Source organism: Euprymna scolopes, chromosome 8, assembly GCF_053919585.1.
Source record: "Euprymna scolopes isolate OS-2025 chromosome 8, ASM5391958v1, whole genome shotgun sequence".
NCBI classification, from domain to species: domain Eukaryota; kingdom Metazoa; phylum Mollusca; class Cephalopoda; order Sepiida; family Sepiolidae; genus Euprymna; species Euprymna scolopes.
In genome coordinates, this window is record NC_136489.1 from 119,312,894 (window position 1) to 119,331,002 (window position 18,109).

Here is an 18,109-nt window from a genome sequence, read left to right on the forward strand (position 1 = left end):
GGTTTTAAATGGCATAATATAAGAACAACCTAGCATTTAAAAATTCAAACATTTCAGATTTGCGACTAAGAAGCAATCTGTGCATTAAAACTGCCTTGTTTCTTTCACTTCATTTCTATACTTACAAGCAATAATACATTTCATGGTCATCATTACATCACAACTATCATCATTATTGAAATGAACATGACATTTTAAAATAATAAATCTCACCTGTCTGTTTAAATGTATGTATGCGAAACCTTCCACAGAGGCAACGGATTTTCACGAGATTGGTATCGTTTTGAAGCTTGATCCTTCGGACGACAACTATCAAAAAATTGGCTAAAAACATTAATTCCTTCACCCTCAACTTGACACTTTTCTACAGGGAGGGGTTGCTTTTTTCGCCAATATTTTCTAAATTCATCCCCTCTTTTCAATTAGCTAGCCTTAATTTAAATCTACGTCACTTCTGGTTTGGCGATGGGTGCAACAGCAAGGAAGTCACCTTTTTTTTTTTCACATTCTTTTGCTCCTTTGCGGTACGGGTTCGAACCTGCCTGCCTACTACCACTTTTTTTCTCAACACACACCTCCAAACACGCAAACTAGTTTTAAAATAAAGCCCAAATTAGTTCCAGTTTTAAAATAAATTAGTTCGTTTTAAAAGCCCAAACTAGTTTCCGTTCTATTAGTTCCAGAGATATGTGGTTACAAAGTTTCAAAACTGAACCAGTTTTCTGAGTTTTTATTTTTAAGTGGAGCTTAGTATAGTTATGATTCTGAGAGATTCAGATTATATATATATATATATATATATATATATATATTAGTGATGGGACGATTCCAATATTTTTCCCCTCGACTGATACAATTACCGATTCTTTGTAAATCTCTAAATATTTAACTATTAAAAGTGTTATTTTATCTCAATTACTGTAAAAACATCTTAAATATGCCTATATTTTTTCAAATGCAAAAACACTTCTGAGGGAGTGATCTGGAGATTTTAGTCTTACTGGAAGTTTAAGTCAATAAATATTTATTATTTTCTCATTATTAAAAGCAATGGAAGATGTTTCTTAAACCAAAATCAAATAAAAAAAGATAATTTAAGGAATCGGTTTTGGCATCGGAAAATAGGCTCAAATTTTTCCGATTCCGATACCCTAAAAAGCTCCGATTTTTCCAATTCCCGATTCCAATTAATCGTCCCAACACACACATTGTGTGTGTGTGTGTATATATATATATATATATATATATATATATATATATATATATAATGGCTTTCTTCAATCTTGACAGACTATGGATACCCACCGCAAGGGTGCTCGTGTATGGAATTTTTGTAGCAAGAGTTGCGCAATCTCCAACCACACCTCTCCCAAGTCGACATTTTTAAATACCAATGGCAAGTGGAAGTTCAGGATGACTTGAAACAATGCCAAGACAAGCAGGGAGCACATATAGCACCTAAAATTCCCAAATGGTAACCCATCTGGTACTAGCCAGGCTCAACGTTGCTTAACTTCAGTGATCTATCTCTCTCTCTCTCTCTCATATACCCTCACACACTAGAAAAACTGTTTCAGGATGAGTAAAATAACCCCCTCTCCCCCAAACAAAACAAGTTTGCCCCAATTATGTCCCCTTACAAAGATAAAAATCAAGGTATAATAATGCTAAACATTCTAATTTTTTATCAAAACCCATTAGATTATTTTGGTTCCAGAAAATGTATCCAAAGGTGTATTAAGAAATTGAAATTCCAGGAATCTTGCTTAATTGATGTCTAATCACTATGGATCAAATTTAATGCAAATGAGAAATATTTGAATTTTCAAATGCTAGGGTGTGCCTATATTATGCCATTTAAAAACCTTGAAAACCTCCATTTTATTGATTTGAATATTTTGCTGACAATTATTTTTATAGTAAAAAAATAAAAAAAAATATTTATTTTGAAAAGAATTGCCATGATTCCAAATAAATGAATAGACGTATTCATTTTATTTATTTTTAAAAAAATATTTAACTGACAATGGCAATTATTTTTACACAGGAAGAGAGTAACTTTTTAATTTATAAAGAAATATTATTAATGTTAAATCATACATGTTTATGTAGAAAGCACTGAAATTTCCACAATCCTGTGAGTATGTAATCTTTGAGCTAATAGCAGCAACTTTTAAAGAAAATTTGGTGCTGGTTAAGCTATAGTCAACAAATCGAATTTTTAAATATATCGTTTTAAACAAAAACGATATTACGTACTTAAGTGTCATGTCAGAAATAGTAACATATCCAAAAATTATGAAAATTCGAATAAAACAACTGCTATTGTTTTTAATAATAAAAGTCTATTGCTGCAGCCATAACATAAGTAATCTAAAATATTCTTTTCAGAGTTATGTCCCTTGCGTTTAGACAGTCTATAACGTCTAAGAAAAATATGATTTGATCCAACTTTCCGTAAAAATTACTTTAACTATAAACAACTTTCTATTCTGATTTTTCGTATTTTTTTTTGGATATATTACTATTTTCGGCATGACAATTAAGTAATATTGTTTTTGCTTAAAACGGCATATTAAAAAAAAAAAAAAAAAAAATAATTAATTTGTCGACTATCTTAACAAACACAGAAAATTTTTTGAATAAAAAAATATTTAAACCCAAAATTATGTATTATAGTGGCTTTATCAATTCATGACAACTATCATAATGAGAAAAAAAAAAAAAAGCTATACTGCCCTGCTACTACTCTTCAGGTGTGTGCATAACGACTGTTTACGAAACTATGCCTATAAAATAGTAGTTATAATGAAAATAAAATTGATGGACTATAAATACTGCTATAGTACATCCAACTTTATAACGATTGTTAATTTATCTAACCTTTTTCTTGACAACCATGGTTTGCTCAGCAGGGAGATAATCAAATGGGAAGACAAATCTCCAGTTAAAGTTACCCTCGCCATCAAGAGACCTGAAAAAAGATGCAGAGGTTGTTAGTATATAACCAAATGACTACTTACTTTAGACAGAACGCTTATAAATATTGGCTAATAAGTTATAGGAAATTGTGAGAAAAATTATGTAACCCTGTGTTAGTTCCATTAGGTGTTTTGTTATTCCAATTTTGCTTAAGTGCTCATAATTCCTAATTGGCAACTTATTTCTTTTTCTCCCTCCCAGTACTCTCTTGACGCAATGAGGGTACAGCACACATGGTATGGCACAGTTGTATCTCAGTTTTCCGTGAAAGGTAATGGTTATGCAATGAACATATTCATTTTTCTTGCTATTTCAATTTATGACAACATTAAGTGTTCATTATAGATATTAAAAACCTAACACAAACTGGTGTATCCTGTGGATATTTTAAAATAAATGTGATCTAAATCTAAGATTTAAAAATTTTTCCTTAGTTTTATAATTTATTTTATTGTATTATTTTATATTAATATCAACAAGATACAAGTGATTCAAATTGTTCGACAGAGACTGTAGATGTATCCTGAACCAGCAGGATAACTATATTTTACAAAATAATAACATAAACATTTTTGTATTGTGGTGTATAAGCACCACATGGGACTAACCATGTTTGAAACACTCGGGTGACTAACGCAGAGTTAAAATGAAAAGTCAGTCATACACCCTTAGAATAACTGGTATCTTATTATAATATAGACTAGCCGAACCTGTGGAAATTCCACAGGGGACTCATATGTAATATATTGATGTTGGCATTCTGTAGATGTTCAGTGTAAATGGAGACACTGATATTATTGTATCTCTTTTGGTTAAAACTGCAAAAGTAGTTATCAAAGCTAGCATGAACGCCCAGCAAAGTCCGGTCATAAAGTATGCTTAAATATATTTTAATTCTTGCAGATTTCATATATATTATTATTATTATTGATTTTTATATATTATAAAAGTTGCGATTTCCAAAATAAAAAAAATATATCCATATGACTTGGGTGCATTAGCCTGAATTGAAACCGAAATAAAAACTTATTAAAAAAATATATGTATGTGTGTGTGTATATATATAACTCGAGTTCCTTCAGCCATAATCGAAATCAAAACCAAAACTTGAAGAATTTTTGATAAAATTATTTATAAAAAAAAAAAAAAAAAAAATAGATTACTGGAGGCACTCCAGTAATCCATTTTTTTTTTTTTCCAGTAATAATAGAAACTGAAACCAAAACTTATGAAGAATTTTTGGTAAAATTATTTATGTCAAAAAATGGAAGTACATAACAAATGACCCGAATGTAAGCATAACACAGAAAATAACACACATGCTATCATATTAATTTTTTTTTTTTTTTTACACAGTGGTCACCATTTATCAAAGCCTGAAAGCCACTCAGGGATGATATATAGATACAACACAAAGGCTGTAAATGACAAAGTTCTCTCTGATTCTCTCTCCTCTGATCTCGAGCACGTGGTTCAGTGGGGGAAGTTGTGGCTGTTTACCTTTAATGCATCTAAAACCAAACTCCTATCTTCACATCATCAACGCTCTGATCCCCATTTGGCATCAATTGAAATGGATGACTCTCGTCTGGAAGAAGCCCCATGTTTTGACAAGCTTCTGTGTTTGACCTTTACTACTGATCTGAAATGGAACACGTACATCAAGTCTGTTGCCAAAGTCGCTGGAAAGATGGTGGGATCCTTCTACCGCTCCAAAAGATATCTCACTACTGATGCAATTCTCTATCTATATAAAAGCCATATACGTCCAAGGATGGAATACTGCTGCCATATCTGGACAGGAGCTGCTAAAAACAGCCTATCCTGCCTTGACAGAGTACAAAATAGACTTTGTGGCTTAGTGGGGGATGCCTTTTTCTCTACCCTGCAACCTCTCTCCCACAGAAGAAACGTTGCGAGCCTATCCTTGTTTTATCGTTATTTCTATGGCAGGTGCTCGTCTGAACTACAATCTCTGGTCCCCCCCCCTCGCCAATCTTTCACGAAAAACACCCGTCTAGCTGAATCCACTGTGAAAAATTTCCCCCACTCTTTATCTGTGCCTAAATCAAAACGTGGATTCCATGAACAAAGCTTCTTTCTTAGAACTGCACACCTGTGGAACTCTGTTCCGTCTGCCTGCTTCCCACCTGACTACAACTTGGATGTGTTCAAGTCCGTTAAATTCCTAATGAACCGCCCCCTTAAGTAAACACTTCATCAAATCTTCACACTAACGTACTGTACTGGCAATAACCCTTATCCCTGAGTGGCTTCCGGGCCTTGATAAGTGGTGACCGTGTAAAAAAAAAAAAAAAAAAAAAACACCGATTTTTTGACACTGTGTTCCAGGGCATCATTATCATATTCGATTTAACACCAGTTTTACATGCTAGCATGTATTGGATAACTAAGAAATTGACTTCTTAATCAACCTATTTCTGGCCAAGTCTTTGATTATCCATCATTTGCATGTTTTCCTTGGCCTTCTCATGTGAACTGAACCTGCTACCTCAACTGTTCTACATCTAATCCTAAAACTCTAATCCATTTTTTCAAAGTAGTCGTATTATCGAAGTCTCCTGTTCTGCGCTCATCTCCTTATACTGTTCAGATTTTATCTTCTGAGATCACCAGAACTCACATCACACATTCATTGTATTATTTCATATTTCTCTCCAAGCATCAAATTCGTATAAAGACGACAAAAGGACAATCACGACCTGTGCAGTGAAGATACACACAAACAATTTCACATCTGAAAACCAGGAGAACCGCATTTAGGAATCTGAAAGCACAAAAAAAAAAAAAAAAAATTAAATGCTAACCTGTAATGGACATCTGTCTCCTGCTTTTCGTCTATACCGGCCATCCATCCGGTGACATAAATATCACTCATCTTTTCACCTGTGATAGATTCTTCTTCAAGGACGACATCCACGGTATTCCAAATAATACAGCGCAACACATACCTGGAAACATGTAAACACGATAGTCAATATGGTTAGGCGAAATGAATGGAGGGAATAATTTTAAAGACAGAAAATACCAATTAAAGCACATTTAAAACAACGTCTAATACAATTCACAGTAAATACATTTTCTTAAATATATATATTTGAGAAAATGTATTTACTGTGAATTGTATTAGACGTTGCAAGTTTAGGGGCATCAACCATACTGATGGGCCTCTGTCCAGGTAGCTGGCTAACTACATGTATGGGAGATATCACTCCACATCTCCAAGAATTTATCATGAGGATTAATGCAGATAGCTTACACACTATTTGATCTCTCCATAGCATTTCTTTCCAAGGCAACTTAGGTCAGCTCCTCACCACCTACTAGAGACTTCCAAATCTCAAGCTATCTTGATGGCACCAAACTGTCAATATCCATACCAACCAAACCCTTTTCTCTATTAATGATATCAATGACCATGATTCCAAGCTGATCCAGCAGGTCTTGTGACCATATTGTTGTCAGATCTTTGGCTTCACGCTGCAAGTCTGTCTAATCATTGCTTTAAAAGTTTGTTTGCAATTTGGAAGGAAGCTACAAGACAGAGGGTGAAAGTGAAAATTTACAAATATATTTTAGAGTAAACTAAAAGTGTTTTGCACAGATTCTGTGTCTAATATATGACATTGATTCAGTCTGATTTTACAAGCAAGATCTAGATAGCAGCGAATCTGTAAAATTCCGATGAGCCAGTCTTAACAAAATTATCACTATCCTTGGCTAGAAAGAAAAAAAAAAAAAGCCATTCCAATTGGTTTTATCCATTACACATTCTTTCCGATCTGCTATTTCCTTTTGAAAGAAAAAATCCAGATGTATACCAGATTTTGCTGTGCTCCCAAATGTCTAATTTTTTTGATAAAAACAAAAAACGTTACAGAGATTTGTTATATGGATACAAATGTTTGTTCTGCAGAAGTTGGTTTGGTTCATTGGTATTTTATGGCATATCAACCACTGTTGGACATTTAATGCCTAATTATCTATTAGATTAGAACAGTTTTTTTTATATATATATTATTTATTAAAACAAATTAGGTGCTTTAAAATATTAATTGGATCAAGTCAAGCCTTTTGGATCATTTGTTGAATCATGTCAGGTTCTTTGGGTTATTTATTGAACCAAGTCAGTTTAGGTTAAAATTATATTTGCTTTTGCAGGAAAGCTAAAATTGTGTTCTAGTTTATTTTTCTTAAATAGTTTTTTCATGTTGCAGGCATAAACATTTTACCGTGAAAAATAGTCGCTGTACCTTAAGCAGAAGAATTAACTTGTTTTATTAGGTTATTATCGGATGTACCACACTATATCTAATGCAGCCAGCTTCTTAAAACTTATAACTGATGTTTGCATTAGGCCTTTTATTCCGTTAAGTTTTTTTTTTTTTTTAAATTCACAAAAGAGCTAATCATTCCAAGTCCTGTTCAAATAAATGCTTATATAAATGGAATCACTACTAATTCAAAGAAAAAAAAAAATGTGTTTTTTTGTTTTTTTTTTACTCACTTTAATGGTTTGCGAGAGGATACATCAAAAGGCTCTCCAGGTTGGCCATCAGATTCGGGGAAAATATCCACCCACATTTGGATTTTACCCTGATGAAAAAAAAAAAAAAAAAAAATTGAAAATAGTCTTTGAAGCAAGTTTGGTTTGATATTTTGTTTTCCGGCATATCAACTCTTTTTGGATTATTTAATGCCGAATGCAATCATTTTTGGTAAAAGTTTTTCGGTTTCAACTTTTTTATATCTTCAAACATTTATGTGTGGTGTTTGGTTTGGATGCTTTGCAGAGGAAAATTGTTATATTCAATTTATATTAGAATTGCCCACATAGTATAATGGTTAACAGTTCTGGGTGACAGACTTTTGGAGGTTGAAGATTTATCCTTACTTAATACCCTTTATGTCTAATTTTTGTAGATTTAAAAAAAGAAAAATGTTTTTACTAGTTTGTTATTTGATGGCATTTATATTTTATGGTAAAGATTTGCTCTTTTTAGGAAGCTTAGAATGGTTTTTAAGGTTTTCTTTTTTGAAGAGTTCTTTTAAGTTTGTGGCCTTATAGTAGTGTTGACGAATTTGTGTGAGATCATAGCAGTCAAGTAAAAAGTGTTTCACTGTATAAGGTTCGTGACATGGTATACATTTGGGAGGTTCTTCACTTTTTAGTATGTAGAAGTGATTTATGTATGTGTGTCCTATTCAGATACGTTATTAGACTACTTCTTTACATGATTTTTGGGGGGGATCTAGAAGGTTTTTTTTTTTTTTAAGTGTAGGCGTAATTTGGAAGAATTTGTTTTGGCAATTGTTCCAGTTTTCTTGTTATTTCTTTGTGATAAAATTGTTTATTAAAGGTTTGTAGTTCATATATGGGACCTTTATGTCCCTTATTTGGAGTTTTAGGGAATTTTTGACCGCCATGTCAGCTTTTTCATTTCCATAGTGACTAGGAATCCAAGAGAAGATGAAAGTTTTGTGTTGCATGATAAAATGGATCCTTTGTAACAAGGAATTGATAAGGAATTGTTTAATTTTTTAATGATTCAAGTACTGATAATGAGTCTACAAATATGAATTTCTTGGAGTTTTGGTTGGTGATTTATTACGGTTTTTGAAACTAGGTTTTTTTATTTTCTTGTTCAATTTACATTTTTCCTGATATGTGTTTAACACCTGCTTTCGTCTTTGTTAGTGACTTGGATCTGGCATGTTTTTGAAGTTTGGGGTGCATAGTTTCTTTAGTGGTTGATTCTCCAAATTTTGTTGAGAGAATTTTTGATTTCCTTTGCTTTGTCTCCATTTTTGCTGGGTTGTTCATTTCTGTTTTTTTATTTGGCTGTTAAGAATTATTTTTAGTTCAGACAAAAAGGATTTCAATTCTTCGAGTATATTTTTCAGTTCTTTCGTTCTATTTGGGGTTTCTGGAGTGTCGTTTAGACCATTGTAGTTGTGTATTTTGTTTGCTTGTTGAGTTATTGTTGTGTATGTGTTTTTGGTGTAATTTGTTACTTCTTTATAGACTTCCTGGAAACTTATGCTTTTTGGGTGTTTGATTGTCAGGATTTCTTTCTCTTGCTTGTATATTTTGCAATTTTTTGAGCAAGAGGGGTGATTTTCTAGGTAGTTTGTGTATTTGGTTTCATTAGGACAGTCTTCTTTGTGATTTGGGTCTTTTTGACTACAATTTCCACATGTTTGGGTTCTTTGAATACTTATATTACATGTCAAGTGGCTTTTATTTTAACTTTAAAAACAAGCAACAAATGGAGAAATGCAAACATCCTCAGAGGACGACAATATGCATGGCATTGACAACCAGCAACGGAAGTGTGGATTTAAGTTGATTAAAGAACAAAATGATTACATACGGTCATCTTGATGACTCCTTTTATTGATGTAATAATTTTATGTGTTTACCTGGTCGATGCCTGGTTGAAGAGGATTGTACAGAGACCGGGTTTCCACGTGTTCTTTAATCAAGGGAAATGTATTGAGAACATGAAGTGCAAGGCGTTCTGGGGGAGGACCCATCATTTCATTTGGGATGATGGCTGGTTCTGAAGTTATTGGAGGAAAAAGAAAAATAGAATAAAATTTTCAACAAGGTTAGCTATTAAGAAAGGTAGGCCACTAAAAACAAACTGGTAAGCCATTAAAATATGACAAAACATAAAAAAATAATGGTACATCATTAAAAATGGGAACTTGAACATCACTGGCATGGAACAACTTTGTTGGTTTCATTTTGAAGATCTCAGAACTGGGGGAGACAATTCAATTACAGAAGTTGTTCTATGATAGTATGTACAATTTTCTTAAATTTTTTTTTTTTTTTTCAGAAAACAAAAATGTCGCATGCATTCCAATAATGATTGTTCAAAATTATTTATAAATTTTAAAAGATACATTTTATATTTTGTAAAAAAAAAAAAAAAAAAAAAAAAAAAAAAAACTGATTTGTGTTATTAGAATTTTCTTAATTTTATTTTAATTCAATAAATGTTTGGATAATTAATATTTTATTTTGTGTTATTGTATTTTTGTTGACATTTTCGGACGGTCTACTCAGAATTTTTTCAGCCTGTTCTGGAATTAAATTGTCTCTTGAAGCTTAAAAAAGAAAAAAAAAAAAAAAAAAAATTAGTTCCATGTTGTTCCATGATAATGCACAAGTGGCAAAAAAATGTTAAGTCATTAAAAAAAAATTATTGTATGTGTTTTTCTTTTGCATCTTTGTGTGAACTAAAATAACTAAAAATGAACAACTTAAAACTGTTTATAATAAATAAAGAAATATTAAACCATTCTATTTGGAGAATTAATTTTATTCGTTCTGGGACGGGTATTCTAGTCTATATATATATAAATTAATAGCATTCATGTGTGTGTGCGTACACTTCTTACAGCCCAAACCATTGGACCGATTATGACCAAACCTGACACGATGCTGCCCCCCCCCCCCACCTAGAAATGGTGGGCAGCATTTTTCTAGTTTATGGGCAAAGTTCAAGGCATATGTATATATACTCTCCTACAGCTCAAACCACTGAACCAATCATGACAAAACCTGACATGATGGTCTCCAACCTAGGGATGGTGCACACTTTTTCAAGGTAAAGGTCAAATGTTGAGGTCGGGACTTTGCTGTATGTTCGGGTAACCACGAAGTGGATACCCAAGTGTACAACAAAGTTTCGAGCAAAATGCGGGTATCTTTGCTAGTACAATATAAAATCATTGTGTACAGCGTTCAGGTGCAGGATTATGTGTTATATATATGTTATATGTATATATTATAAATTTATATATTATTTAACGAACAACTTATCAAGTACATAGGATAATGTAACATAACATGCAGCCGTAACACTGAACTCACTACACGAGTTTGTAGTGTAATCCAAACCTTGTCCGTAGCTGAATACTTGATGCTTCACCAGGGCTATCATGTATTTTTTTATCGTGATGCCATCACTAGATTGGTTGCCTACCATGGCTTAAGAGAGGTCCATCTACCCCCGAGAAAAGGATAGACCGTGCCAGTTTCCCACCTTGGTATTTTACCTTGCAGTATATATACAGCACCTTGCCTTCCCAAATGGTCACCCATCTGGTACTGGCCAGGCTAAATGTTGCTTAACTTCGGTGATCTGATGAGAACCGGTGTGTCAACGTGATTGTGCCGTATATAAGATGCCTAATGCCATTCCTCTGTATGCATGCATATAGAGGAAGGGCATTACGTATAATTTGGGCAAATTTAGAAATCTGAGGACTTTTTAAAGGATGCAGTGCATGCAGTTTGTTCCATGCTTCAGCAATTCTAAGCAAGAAAAAAAAAAAAAAAAAAAAAAAAAGGAGCAGTTTAATGTTTTACAAGTTGCAATCAATTAAAATGCATGAATGTTTATATTAGAGTTCATGTACCTATTCTGGGAATAGATGGAATCAATAGTTATGACTAGGACAACAGCATATTCTTTTCATTGTTTTGATTCTCGAGTGTGTATCTAGATATCTTACATGCTTTAATATAGAGTAAAGTAGTTCTCGGTTGATTAATTGTATCTAACTGTGTCGGATATATACTTGAGTCAAAACAATGATAATATTCTGTTGTCATAGCCCTAGTTATGGCTAAGCACAATGGCAGTTATGGCCACAGAATCAGACTCATGTTTTCTGTAAGACACTTTTGTTAATTATACCACTGGGTTTTTCTTGATTAGTACTGGTCTTTCAAGGTCACGATATTAGAAATATTTAAATTAGAACAATACATGCAAAGAATTGTTCGTCTTTGATAACTTAGAACCAAACATAATACCAAACGTGTCTTACCAAAGTCTGCCAAGTTGTAAACTCTGTTGCCCACTTTGACGCCATTTGTACCGTAAAATACAGGTCCACTGATGTTGTGTCTTTCACAATAACTTATCAGCAATTCCTTTGGTTTTTTAGCATCTCTCCATTTATTGATGCCAGACCTAAAAAAGGTGAAATTTTAGTTTAAATTTGAAAATTTTTGCCATAATTTTTACCTCTATAATTATTTAGCAAAGTAAATAAGTTTATAAAAAAACGTAATATTTTCCACCAAAAGAAAAACAAAAATGTCAAGCAAATCGCAAGAAACAAGTTTCCTTACACACAGTAGGTCTTGGGAAGGCCACATGTTGCACGGTATTTCGACAAGAAACGGTTCTCAAGATCTATAACAGTTTCTCCAATAAGGTCATCAGAACCAAGCAGATCATAATCCATGACTCCAACTTTCAAATCTTTGTGGAGAGGCAGAATTGTCTTTATTTCAAACATCCTGTAAAATTGAGCAATATTGTATTATAAAACAGCAAAAGGCTCCCTTTTTTAAAAGTGTTTTAATCAAAAAAAAAATCGTTTTTTGTCATAATATACAGATACATCATACGATTAATATATCAAGACACATAAATAGAGGGGTTCAGTGTTATTAGTTACCTCCTTTGCATCAGAAATAATAAAGAGCGCACGGCGGAAAACAAAGTTTTACTCTGGTGCTTATTGAAACTGCAGATGTATCTCTGTGTTATTTATATCTTTTGTCTTTGTTTCTGCTATGCGAACCATGTCTAAGACATAAGGGTGAAGGTGTACAAAAATAAATAAATAAAAAAAAACAAACAAACAAACAAACAGATCCAATCTGAGGAAAACTTCCTCTTCATCTAGCTTTAAATTGAAGATACCTGAATACGAAATCATCTATCTATATAAATAAAACAGTACATGCATGTGTGTATGAATATCTAACAGGTAAACTCTTAAACTAATATTCACATAACACTAAAATTAACAGGAAATAGTAATCATACACCAAGGATGGTTTACAAGGAGTAATACCTTTGAGTTGATGAATAACGCATACAGGCACTTGTTGAAATGCGAAATGTTCATTTCTACTAGGCGACATGTTTATACTTCTTTCTGCGCATGTGCACATAAAATTCATTATCTGAAGTGTGTTAATATTTAGACTATATTATCTTTGTCTTGATACCAACATCGGTAGAGAACGCGTCTGGAACACAAAATGTTTTGGTTTCGATTCTAGCTGTTGAGAAAAAGCCATTTTTTTTTTTTTTTTTTTTTTTTTTTTAACTTTTGCCATCATGTTTTTGCATTAATAAATGTGAATATCTGCATGATTTTAAAGATATTTAAATCTATTTTACGGCAGGCGGAATAAAAATATTTATTTAGAGGCTTGGAAAATAAAACTTTTCTTTTTTAATTTCTTATAGATATTTTTTTGACAATTATTTTTTGCCGGAAATCAAATAATTATGTATGAGGATGGAACATTCAAATATATTAAATACACACAACCTGGCAATGCTGGGTACTTCAGCTAGTCTATCTATAAAATTGGGTACATATGTTTGTGTGAAGTAAACTTTTGAACTAACCAAATACAGATCTTGGAATTGTGAATTGAAAGGTAGTGCAACAGTATATTAACTGAAGTAATAGTATAGTTTCTGTTTCAGACAGATACCAAATCTCCATTAGTACTAGGTATGAGAAGAAGACAGCAAATAAAAATACTTGGGTAAAAAGCAAAAAAAAAAAAAAAAAAAAAAAAAAAAAAAAAAAAAAAAAAAAAAAAAAAAAAAAAAAAAAACAGGAAGTTATACTTACTTTCCAAAGCTTGGATTGATGGTGTTTGGTGAATATTCAGACTTATTATTCATTTTGGTTTTCCCCAATTCAACTGTTATGTAGGGATCAGCCTGAAAGAACAGGTCAGCATTGTTAGTGTGTTTATGCGTGTTGTAGGCATAAAATTCTTTTAGTTATTTTCTTTAATGTTATATTGTCGGATATTTTCTCTTGGATAGGAAGACCCGGCACCGCCAGTGACAGAATACCCATAACACCTTATTACCTTTTTATTCCAATCTTTTTTGCTTTACATTCTATAATGTAACATTTTTAAAGTGGAGACACAGTATCAGTTGAGTGGCTAAAGTGACATTAATTGAGATAAAATTTATAATTCTTAATTCTCTTGGGGGGGAGGGGGGGCGGACCTTGCATTTCCAAAGACTTAAATAGAAACGCTGTATATATTCCTACTCCAAGTCCTGAATCCCTTATTAACATTTCGGTGCTCGTGCAGATTGGTGATATTTTAGACCAACGCATTTCATACATATGTATCATGTCAGAATTAGTATAAATTACGAAAAATGATCCAGAATAAAAATAGTTGCAAGTTAAATTGAATTTATTGGATTAACGAGTTTCATTCTATGTTTTTATGTGGAATGTTGTGGGATCAATTCAGTGTGGCAGACTGACTTATTCCCCTTGATCTTAATTGACTTAAATTAAAAGGTCCGCCATTTTAAAGTAAATAATACCTGAACATAATTGCGGGTGATTTTTTTTTGTTAAAAATATATCTAGCACATCTACTGAATCATTTTCTTTTTCTTTTTTTTGTAATTTATACTAAATTCGACATCACATGTAAGTACAAGTTTTCGCCTGAAATGTGTTGATTTAAAAAGATCAGCAGTCTACACAAGCACCCTATATTTCTATTTTTTTTCTTTTTTAAATTTTCAGTTTATAATTTTTAATTGAAAAAGTCGATTTCACAGATTTCGATCACAATAAAAATATGAGCGTACGAAGCATCTGTACATCATCATTCAATCCCTGGCAACATTGGGGATCACTGCAAGTTTTTTTGTTTTTTTTAATAATTTTCAGTTTATAAAATATAACATGGAAATCGAACATGAGCCAGTTCTTGAGCCATTCTCTTAAGTAATCCAATTTACCAAATTTCCACTACTAACGATTACTATAATATTGTCCCAATAACTACTGTACACTAATTAATCCTTATCCTCGAGTGGCCTGCAAGGTTTGTTAATTAGTGACTCCTTTATAGAAAACAAACTCAACACCTCATACCAATTAGAGGGACCATGCACGGTATTAATCTTCAACTGTGATGTAATTAATAATCAACCTTACTCTTTGTTTAAGAGATGTGTAGTAATTTTTGGAAATATTCTGATATCAAGAACTTTTCACATTTATTTTTTTTATATTTATCATTATTTAGTGTAATTTTTTTTTCTAAGAATTTAATTTGTATAGAACAAAAACAAACAAAAACAAACTTAAAAACAAAACGAAACACAAACAGTTTTTAGTTTAAAAATATATATAAACAAAAAATAATGTTACCAGTCCACTGGGATCATTTGGTTGCAAATCTGTTGCTCTGATAACATAAACGCGGACAATGCAAACTTGTGGTGCACTATCAGGAAGAGCCGCTAAAATCTTTGGCGGTAAAGCGACATTTGGATCCTGTGGTAAAGGATACACTTTAAATGTGCACTGAAAAGATAAATACAGGGACCATAAGATTCAAGTTTTAACAGATGTACAATAGTTTAAATTATCAACAAAATTCTCATCCAAACAAGATTACATGTGATGATGAACATTGTCTACCTACCTTGAGTTCACCGATGATATTAGACTCTGAATCTTCACCATCTTTGCCTCTTTGCAGTTGGAATGTATGACAGAAATCAAGGAAGCCTTCATATTCTTCCACTTTTTCCAATTCAGAAGGATAAACCTAAAGAAAAACAACAAAGAACAATAATTTGAAAGTTAATAAAAAGTGTTAACATTTTGGATAAAAAGTAAAAAAAAATCAAATGCGTAATTTCCGTTGGAGAATTGCTTTTACACGATAGCGAGAGTGAGATTCCAATTTTTCTGAATAATAAATTTCATTTAGGATGTAAGGGCAATAACTCATGCTTTGACTTTTGTTAGTTGCAAAGTTCTTCCCCTTTAAACAATGAAATAAACGAAATGACTATTTCATTTTATTACACATGCAAACTTGCGTCTACATTTTATTATTACAGTTCTATTTACAAATGCTTTTTATAGTGTGCATAGAAGATTAGTGTTCTGGGGTGAAAAGTTAATTTTCACTCTTTAGGTCAATTTACTCCCAGGGGGTTGCAACCTTGGGCACTTGTGCACTGTGAAGGAACCACTTTTTTGGTTTTCAGTTTGTAGATTGGGAGAGTGCACAGCAGGGGCAGACAACGTTCATTCATTCATTACTAACAAAAGTTGTGATTTTAAGAAAAACATTTTTTTTTTCTTTTTTTTTTTTCAAAATTCACACGCATAATACAGGTTCCAAAATAATTATGTTACAAAAAAAAAATAAAATAAAAATAAATTATATATATATATATATATATATATATATATATATAGTGCTATCATAGTTTTCTTATATTTATTTTTATTCAATAACTGTAACAAAAACTTTCTAAAAGAGGAAAAAACATGCATTTATTGTTAAGATTTTCGATTTAGTCCTGAAATTGCATTTGTCTTGTCTTGCTGTGCACTCTTCAAATCTACAAACTGAAACCAAAAAAAGTAGTTCCTTTGTAGTAGTGCATAAGTGGGTTATCTTGTTTTACATTGAAAATTCTATGCCCATACCTCAGTAAGGAATTAGTAATGAAATTAAATTCCACCATAATGCATTTCGATTGATTCATACACTAGTCAGCTATACTGTAAATTAAAAACAAATACCTACTCCAAATACAGCGTGCTCAAGTAAAAAGGTGTTTCTCCCATCCCCCAAACCACAAAATGTATTTCATTATAAAATTAAATTCCACCATAATCCATTTAGATCCATTTGTACATTAATTTTATTACTTTATTAAATTGTAAATTAAAAACAACCTCTCCTCAAAACACAGTTCAGCCAAACAAGCAAGTCAATCATTTTTTTAATAAATAAAATCTAAACAATTCAACAAAAAACAAAAGTGGTACGTGGCAAGAATATGGATGCAAGTTGATTACACAAATATCCAAATTCCTAATATTTAAAAAAGTCCGACTCTGGCTTCCAAAGCAATGTATTTGCTCCGACTTCCCATTTCTAGATAGTTAAGAAAGGTTGTATTATAATTATATTCAAACGAAAAACTTACCTTTAGAGTGTCATAACCTTTCTGAAGATATTTCCGACATTTGTTTGTTTCTCCAACTGAAGCATAATATTTTGACCACCAGTCGATCTCCAAATCCAACAAATCGGATTTCTAAAATAAAAAATAAAAAATAAAAAATAAATAAATAAAAAAAAAAAATTCATAAAAATTCATTGTTTTGCAGTTTCACATTTTATTTAAATCTATTTTTTATTTGATTTAAGTTGTTTTTTTTTTGTTTTTTTTGGCAAGTTGAGGTTCATTAAATATTAGTTCATTTAAATGTAGTGAATAGTTGTCCCCCTTGACAAATGCAAAGAAAAAAAAAATAGAAAGTATATGCTACACGATTCCTTTTTCTGGCTGTAACCAGATTTATGCATACAAATTTGTAGAAAGTTTCTTTAAGAATTCAAGTCCAGATATTATGCATAACTTTTTCCAGGAGCCCAGTCCAGATATTATAATATCTGGACTGCCCAGTCCAGATATCATAATATCTGGACTGGGCTCCAGAATATTCTTTTCATTCTTTTGAATCTCGTGTATATATCCGACATCTTTGGATACAGTTAATCAACCGAGACCACATCACTTTGTATAAAAGTATATAAGATATCAACATATACACACTCGCGTGTCAAAACGATGAAAAGCCTATCCTAGCCCTAGTTATAGATAACATAATTGTTCTCCATCTCTCCTAAACACTAACCCAATCTAATATTAAAACCAGTAGTGAATATCTGTAGAATATAAAATCTAGATTTAAATAAGGGATGCTATATAACAGGTATCAGTTAATGTGTTTGATTAAAAAAAAAAAAAAAAAAAAAAAAATAGAATAGGAAGTTAGAAGAAACGTGTGTAAAAGATAGTTGAGAGTTTACATATATGCCACTGCAATCATTAATTTAGCATTATAAGACTGGGATACTGTTCAGGAGAGCTGGAGAAAGATACAGAATTATAAACTATTAGATTAGAATCATCTTTATATGAAAATAAATCTGATTATTTTTTTTTAAATAAATGCCTGTAAGGATCCT

The 18,109-nt window shown here is 31.9% G+C and overlaps 1 protein-coding gene and 1 pseudogene across 4 annotated transcripts in view; both read right to left on the reverse strand.

Annotated features, from left to right (window-relative positions):
* Positions 1–18,109, reverse strand: part of LOC145283742 (myoferlin-like) — a 425,198-nt gene that overhangs the window by 16,980 nt on the left and 390,109 nt on the right. For all 4 annotated transcript variants that reach the window (XM_080132804.1, XM_080132803.1, XM_080132802.1 and 1 more), the window contains 10 exons: positions 17,061–17,171; positions 15,533–15,658; positions 15,256–15,411; positions 13,690–13,781; positions 12,158–12,328; positions 11,851–11,996; positions 9,427–9,566; positions 7,511–7,599; positions 5,811–5,954; positions 2,884–2,974 (listed from right to left, as the gene is read on the reverse strand). In XM_080132804.1, coding sequence (XP_079988930.1) covers positions 2,884–2,974; positions 5,811–5,954; positions 7,511–7,599; positions 9,427–9,566; positions 11,851–11,996; positions 12,158–12,328; positions 13,690–13,781; positions 15,256–15,411; positions 15,533–15,658; positions 17,061–17,171 — 1,266 coding nt within the window. The remainder of the gene's footprint in view (positions 1–2,883; positions 2,975–5,810; positions 5,955–7,510; positions 7,600–9,426; positions 9,567–11,850; positions 11,997–12,157; positions 12,329–13,689; positions 13,782–15,255; positions 15,412–15,532; positions 15,659–17,060; positions 17,172–18,109) is intronic.
* LOC145284385 (5S ribosomal RNA) lies at positions 11,083–11,199 on the reverse strand (annotated as a pseudogene).